The sequence below is a fragment of the Mauremys mutica genome, chromosome 13 (genome assembly GCF_020497125.1).
Source record: "Mauremys mutica isolate MM-2020 ecotype Southern chromosome 13, ASM2049712v1, whole genome shotgun sequence".
NCBI classification, from domain to species: Eukaryota; Metazoa; Chordata; order Testudines; family Geoemydidae; genus Mauremys; species Mauremys mutica.
This window is the reverse complement of record NC_059084.1, coordinates 14,732,571-14,739,460: the sequence shown is the minus strand read 5'-3', so window position 1 is coordinate 14,739,460 and position 6,890 is coordinate 14,732,571. Positions and strand designations below refer to the sequence as shown.

Genomic DNA, 6,890 nt, shown 5'->3' with positions numbered 1-6,890 from the left:
GCATAATAATTTTTTCATGTCATCCGTAAATACAAGTTTTTCCATGAACAGTAAGTTGTTTCTACTGTGTTCAAAACCCCCAAAGATTTCAGTTTAAACAGAGGCAAATGTTATAACCTTTGGAATTTCAAGTTGTGAAACTTCTGTAAGGCTGTACACATTAAAGTCACACTTAACAAGGAATACTTTGCAAGACCCGCATCTTTCCAAATAAGGAGGATTTTTTTTTTATTATTATTTCTACTTTTGCAAAGCAACATCATGATTGTACTGTGGGCAACTCTTACAAAGACAACCATAAAATCATTTGCATGTCAATAGGAAAATAGGAGGTTGAGATGGAATCTCTTAAAAATATATGTTTGTATATATATTTGCTCTTTCTGCATTTCACCTTCACAAAGAGTTTTTCTAACTAACAGCAATTTTGTTCTCCTCCATGAAGTGAGGGAATTGGTGTTTCGGCACATTGTCTGCAGCAGCACCACCAGCTTTCTCCATATCCGAGCTAATTCCAGACTGGGACCCATCTATCTTGGAGACTGTTGCAGTATTTATTGCAGAACCACCCCCAATGGTGACTGGAAGAGAAGGTATGCCACCACTCTGGATCACTGAAATCTCATTAGTCTTCATTGCCAAGCCATTGCTGAGTACCGCTGCATACTGGTTCCACACTGTGGGATCAATGTTCACCGAAGGAGGCACTATATCCTTTGGAAACATTTCAGATACCTTCTTTGGATCATTCCCCAACAGAGCCATGGGATTATCAATGGATAATCTTCTTCCACGCCTGGCAGAGTTATTCCACATGTGAGTTCCAACATGGACCTTGCAGAAGAGGGGGTAGGAGAAGTTAGAAGATGAGAGCTACCATAATTCTGAGCTCCTGTTCTAGTCTATCCAAGTTCTTACACCTCACCAGCACTATGGTATCTGAGCCTCAAGATAAAGTAAAGCCAAACATTCAGAGGAACGTTTATGTAGTTTTGTACTCAAACTACAGCAAAATCTTTGTTTAGATCTGTGTTACTGTAGAATGGCTTATATGCCCTACATGTTCTTGTTTACTTTCACCTGAAGTAGAACAAAAAAAGAGGGAAAGCAAGAACAGAAGTAGTCAGTTACTTAGTGCATGGGAAAAGTTTATTTTTTCCTCTACACAATTAAAGATACATTGGTTCTTAAGAATAGGCTACAGGGAATATTGCCAAGTGGTGCTGAATTAAGGCAAGGCAGGGACTTTAGAAATGGTTTTACAAAAAGTCTAGCATGAATAGAATTTTGGCAGCTAATACACTCCCGTGTAGTTGGAAAAACACAAATAGCATATTACTGCACAAACACTGAACCTCCCGGAAGACCACCCACCTACAACAAGCAGCTATCCGCACCCCAGTCTTCATTTTATTTTCCAAGTTTGAGCATCTCTTTTCTTTCTCTCTCTCCTCTTCCACTCTCACCCCTCCTTATAGAGTATTTCTGCAAAGACTGTTAGACAGGAAGAGTCTTGAAACTCTACAGTGTCAAACCATAGTGTGGGTGGGGAAGCTAAGTGTTCCTTAAAAGACAAATGGATTAATCTGATAAACAGGAGCACAATAGGCAATTTTTTGTGCTTAACTGAAATCCCTGAACATTGTTTGTTGCAAAACTTTGCTCCAGTGACAGCCACTTCAACAGGGGACGCTCAGTGTGCTCCAAGCAATAGTGGAGCCTATAACATGTTCCAGTAAGGTGAACAATGATCATTGCTAAAAAATGTTGGGTTTGAAAGAATCAGATCAAATACAGTTTTGGTGTTTTAAACAGGGGTTTTTCCCCTGCATGCTGAGGTATCATCTAGATATGGGCTTCAGCTACTAAATTCAGATCCCAAACCCACACCATGGTTCAGGAGCATTTGGAGGTTGCTAAACAAAGCAGTTAGAAGTTACAGGTTTTTGTTTTGTTTTGTTTTGTTTTGTTTTTAACCGCAGGGGAAGAACTGTAACTTTTAAGTGGATGTATGATCCTTGCATAGTGAGAGACTATAGCAAACTCGGTCTTAAATGACCACCCAGAGGGCCAGGAGAAATTATTAGTGGTCATCTTTAAAGTCTGGATGATTATATTAGAAGGAATAGAAGTATTTTAGAGGGGTTGTTTAAGAGACTTTCCTAGTGAAGGTGATTCCAAAGCAGGCATCAGTATACCTCAGCCCCTTTAAGAATTGCTTACCTTCAGGTTTCCTTTTGTGGTAAAGGCTCTCCCACAGATAGTACATGCAAATGGCTTTTCACCAGTATGGGTCCGTTCATGAATCTGAAGAGCACTTGCAGAGGAGAAGTTCTTCCCACATGTAGTGCAGATGTGCTGTTTAGCTGGACGGCAAAGCTTAGGCCGTGGCACCAGGAGAGGGGGAACACCAGGTGATAAAGTTGGTGGGCCAATAAAATGGCTAGCGCTAATAGGACGCTCACTAGACATCTCCACTTTTATGAGGGCCGGTGGTGCCCTGACAAAAGCAGCATGAATGCTGCTGCGACCTGAAGAGAAAGAACACACACATTAGGCTACCACCACTACACGTTTCAGCTCTGTTTAAACTTTGGAAGCAAGATATTGGGTCCAGATTTTTGAAAGTGCATAAACCCCAACACCCAGTGAACATGCAAGCTGTAATTTGCAGGCACATAGGTGCTAATGGGTTGTCTATCTGTTTGAGGCAAGAGGGAGTTGGGGTTCTTCAAATATGTTCCTTTGCATTCAGGATTTAACAACTTTCTCCCTGAGCCAAAAAGCTCAGACACGGCATTCGCTATACTAGCTTTACACGTCATATACTAGTGCTGAACAGTCTGTTCCATGGTTTATCAGCATTGAAGTGTCTGGTTTAGAGAGCTAATTAATAACTTTAGGACAAAATGCAAGATACTGAGCACAACTCCCATTGAAGTAAATGGGATGAGTGTGTGATCACTAGGCAGCAGGAGGCTACAACTTGAAAACTTGCCCATTCTGTGCGTATGACTTTACTTTCAAATGGGAATTTGAAATTAGGAAGGAGATTTTCAGTGGCTTGCAGAGCAACAAGCACCATGTTCCTTTTGAAAAGGAACCAAACCAGCAGGATGAGTGTCTTACTCCCACTGGTCTTCTGAGGAGCTCCCCTCTAGAGGGATTTGTTAGTGATGGGGAGTGCAGCTAATGGTTATAACTCACCATACTCTCCATTTGGGAAGTGTAACCCAGGTTCTTCTTTGATGATCTTTCGACCAATATTGCCATAAGTTAGATCCAAAGCTCCAGCCCCTTCCATTTCTGCAAGATGGTTTACAGGGCCATCAGCTTTATTTCCCATGCCAGCATCTTCCTGACTGTTGAAACCTGGTGACTTTGACCTAATGCTTTCAGATTGGCTATTGGTTGGGGACAATGCCTGGAATGAAGCAGATTCAGAGGCGGCAGGACTCCTGCCATTTTGATAATCTGGATCACCTGCCACAGAGGAAGAATCATTCGTCATGCCATCACTTTCTGCCGAGCCATTGTCACTAGACTTCAGGCTGCTTTGCCGTTGCAAGTTCAAAGCTGAATTTACCATTTTCATTTGGTTCTCCAGTGCTGCAATCCCAGAAAATGCTGGGCCTGGAGATTCTGACTGTGCATCATATGGAATTGGTGGTTTCAAGGAGCTGCTAGGGCCATCCTGAGAGTCTAGGTCTTCTTCCATGTCTTCTATGCTTTCCATGTTCTCACCTGGGCGAGTCGGGTCTCCATTCTTCTCGGTCACAGTAGGATCCACATCAGTATTATCACAAGTGTTTTCCGGCATAGGTGTATTGGGAATTTGTCCCCCCATATGCATGCGAATATGCTGCTGCAATACAACTGCATTTGTAAACTTCTTCTGACAAATTGGACAGGAATGTTGCATCTTTAGGGGGGTGTTTGCCCGGTGGACACCATAATGAGTCTTAAGGTTACCTTTTGTTGAGAAGGCACGGCCACAAATTTTACACTTGAATGGCCTCTCTCCAGTGTGAGTACGGTAATGCATTTTGAGTGAACTCTGGCAGCTCAGCACTCTATGACAGATGAGGCACTCATTGGGGTCTGTGGTGGACTTGTCAATATTCTCAACCAATTGCTGTAGCTTAGATGTTTCTGAACCTTGCTCACTTGCTCCGCTTACATGGAAGACACTCACACTGCAGCTAGCTTGCGGTGAGCTCAGGCGCTGCTCAGTTCCCGACTCATGACTTGCTGCTCCTGATGAGGAAGAACCACCTTCGCTTTCTGGAGAAGGCCTTGGCTGCATGTCACTTGAAAATGTGCTGGCAAGAGACTCCTTGATGCATGCTAGATTGGAGATACTCTGAGGCAAGCCAGTGCCTACTGAGGTAGGCAGTGATGTCAGAATAGGCTTACAGTCCACAATTAGGTTAGACTCATCCAGTGGTACAGACATTCCATAGGGAATTCCACTGCTAGTGGGCACATTGTCCAGATGCTCAGGTACTGGATAGGGATTCATTTTAATGTGAGGGTACTTATCTTTATGACGCTGAAAATGCACTTTAAGGTTTCCTTTGGTTGTAAATCTGTTACCGCAAATGTTACACTTGTAGGGTCTTTCACCAGTGTGGGAGCGGAGGTGTATCTGCAAAGCACTATCGTTGCCGAAGACCTTGCCGCAGAACTTGCACTTATGTTTAAAGAAAGGTTCTTCAGCATTTGGTTTGCTTTCAGACACGCTGATATTGGGAGGCTTCCCTTTCCCTTTCTTTGAGGGATCAATCACTGAAGAAACTGCAGAGAGTGGGTTTTGGAAGATGACAGAGCTAGATGATTGAGGTAGTAAAGGGTTTGGAAAACGAGACATAGAACTTGGGAGGCTTCTGTTTGCTTCAGGCTTCAGGGAGAAGGAAGAAGAAAGCCCACTGGCTACCGAGCCAGCAGTTGGAATGACTATGTTAGAATGAGGTAGTTTTCCATGCTTCAAGGATTCCAGTGATAGGCTTTGGCTTCCAGCTTTTTGTCCAATTAAAGCAACAGCAGCAGACAGCTGCTGAGACATCTGAGCACCCAAAGCTTTTAGTGGATCAGTAGCAGCTACTATTGAAGGATGTAGGGCATGAGGAGCCATCATGGCAATTTGGATGCGGATTTGCTCTGTGAGCTGAATTTGCTGGAGTTGCTGCTGCTGCAAGCACACAAGCTGTTCAAGGATCATTGGAATAGCATTAAAACTGGCTGCTGAGGAAGAGATGGTGTCAGAGGTACGCTGATTCACAGCCACTTTAGTGCCACGTATTGTCTGCAAAGTCACATTAGTGTTTGGTACTTTGGATTTTGGTAAATAGCTTAGCCCGTGAGTTGCAGGAGTAACAGGAGTTTCTGTTTTTAGATACATTCCTCCCACTACTTCAGTATCACCTTTCCCCTCTCTCTTCTCTACAGAGCCAGTGCAACTCTTTGTCTGACTGTCCTTGGCTGGCTGGCTCTCCTGTCGATCATTCGGAAAGCTCTCTGTAGAGGCTCCAGGGAAGTCTTCAGGGGGTATTGTTCCTTCACTATCATTCATGATTAGGACAGGTGGATTTTTAGTGCAATTTTTCTTATGCTCAAGAAATTCAGAAAGATCAAAGAACTCTGCACAACATTTCTCACAGATGTTGGTTTCCTCTGTTCGGCACCTTTTGGAACTCATTTCACCATCTCCATCACCTGGGGCGTTTTGTGGACTCCCTAAGGGGGGAGAAAAATAGAAAAGTCAAATATTCCCTATGTATACATAGATCTAGAACATGGGTACATTTTTCCCAGGTTAAGGCTGTAGGTAAGCCAAGAATTTGAAAGATATAAATGCAAGATAATGGGATCTTAGCCACATGGACCAAATGCAAACCTTGGAGACGGGATTCCAAAGTCCTATCCCTAGCTCTGGTACTGATTCACTTTGTACCTTGCTCAAGGTCACACTACATCTCTATTCATGTGTCTGTAAAGGTGGTATACTTTCCTACCGTCAGCCTTGTGAGGGAAAGAGGAATGGCGTTTTCCCCATTTGAATTACTAGGTAACTAGTTCACTATAAGTCTCTTTACACATGTAAAAATAGAAATGAGTGTTCTAACTAAGTGCTTGGAGGAGTTCTTTTTTTAAACTACTCAAAAGGCAAGACAGTGATGGAGGACATATGTGATTGTTTACTTCATATTTAAAAAAGTCATAATTAAGTTGTTATTTAGAGGGTCAATGGCCAAATTCTAGCAAAGCCATATGAAGCTATGAATCTCTAGAGTTAACACACATCATAACTGCCTTCCATTTGATATAGATTCCATTGAAGCACAAAACCACTGCAGATAGAAACAATGAAACTGCAATTATTCTCCCATATTACAGTATACTAGGTATCTTATGAAAAGGGTTGATAGAATGAATAAACCTGGTGTTATAGTCCATATACTAGAAGAACTAACCATGTTAAGTAGATTACAGCTCTTCTAATAAGACTTTTGAAACCACTTCCTTTCAAGCAAATCAGACTGTATGAACAGAAGACAAACCTTTGTGTGAATACTAGTTTCCTTTAAAAGTAGCATTACATTAAACAAAGGGCTAATAAAGCCTACATTTTTAACATTCACGTGGAACAACTTTGAAGCTTCATCTTGTTCTAAGAAAGAGCATAACGACTTTCTTAAAAAAATAAATGCAAAAAAAATACTATTTTAGCAGTCAGCATATACCAGGGGTTGCCCAACTGTGGCTCTTTTATAGTTAAAGTGTGGCTCACAGAGCTGGCCCCCTCGCCCCTCCCATTCTCCACCTACCAGACTGGGGGGCAAGCGCTGGGCTTCTGCCCTGCAGTGGGGTGGTGGGGCTAGGGCAGGGGT

At 42.6% G+C, this 6,890-nt stretch overlaps 1 protein-coding gene across 5 annotated transcripts in view; it reads right to left on the bottom strand.

Annotated features, from left to right (window-relative positions):
* Positions 1–211: 211 nt before the first annotated feature.
* The window catches only part of SALL4 (spalt like transcription factor 4), a 122,331-nt gene continuing 115,652 nt past the window's right edge, over positions 212–6,890 (bottom strand). For 3 of the 5 annotated variants that reach the window (XM_044986313.1, XM_044986310.1, XM_044986312.1), the window contains exons 2-4: positions 3,208–5,736; positions 2,224–2,531; positions 212–834 (exon numbers count right to left, since the gene is read on the bottom strand). In XM_044986313.1, the coding sequence (XP_044842248.1) occupies positions 412–834; positions 2,224–2,531; positions 3,208–5,736 (3,260 nt within the window). In that variant the 3' untranslated portion in view covers positions 212–411. The other 2 variants (XM_044986314.1, XM_044986315.1) reach the window with 2 other exon arrangements.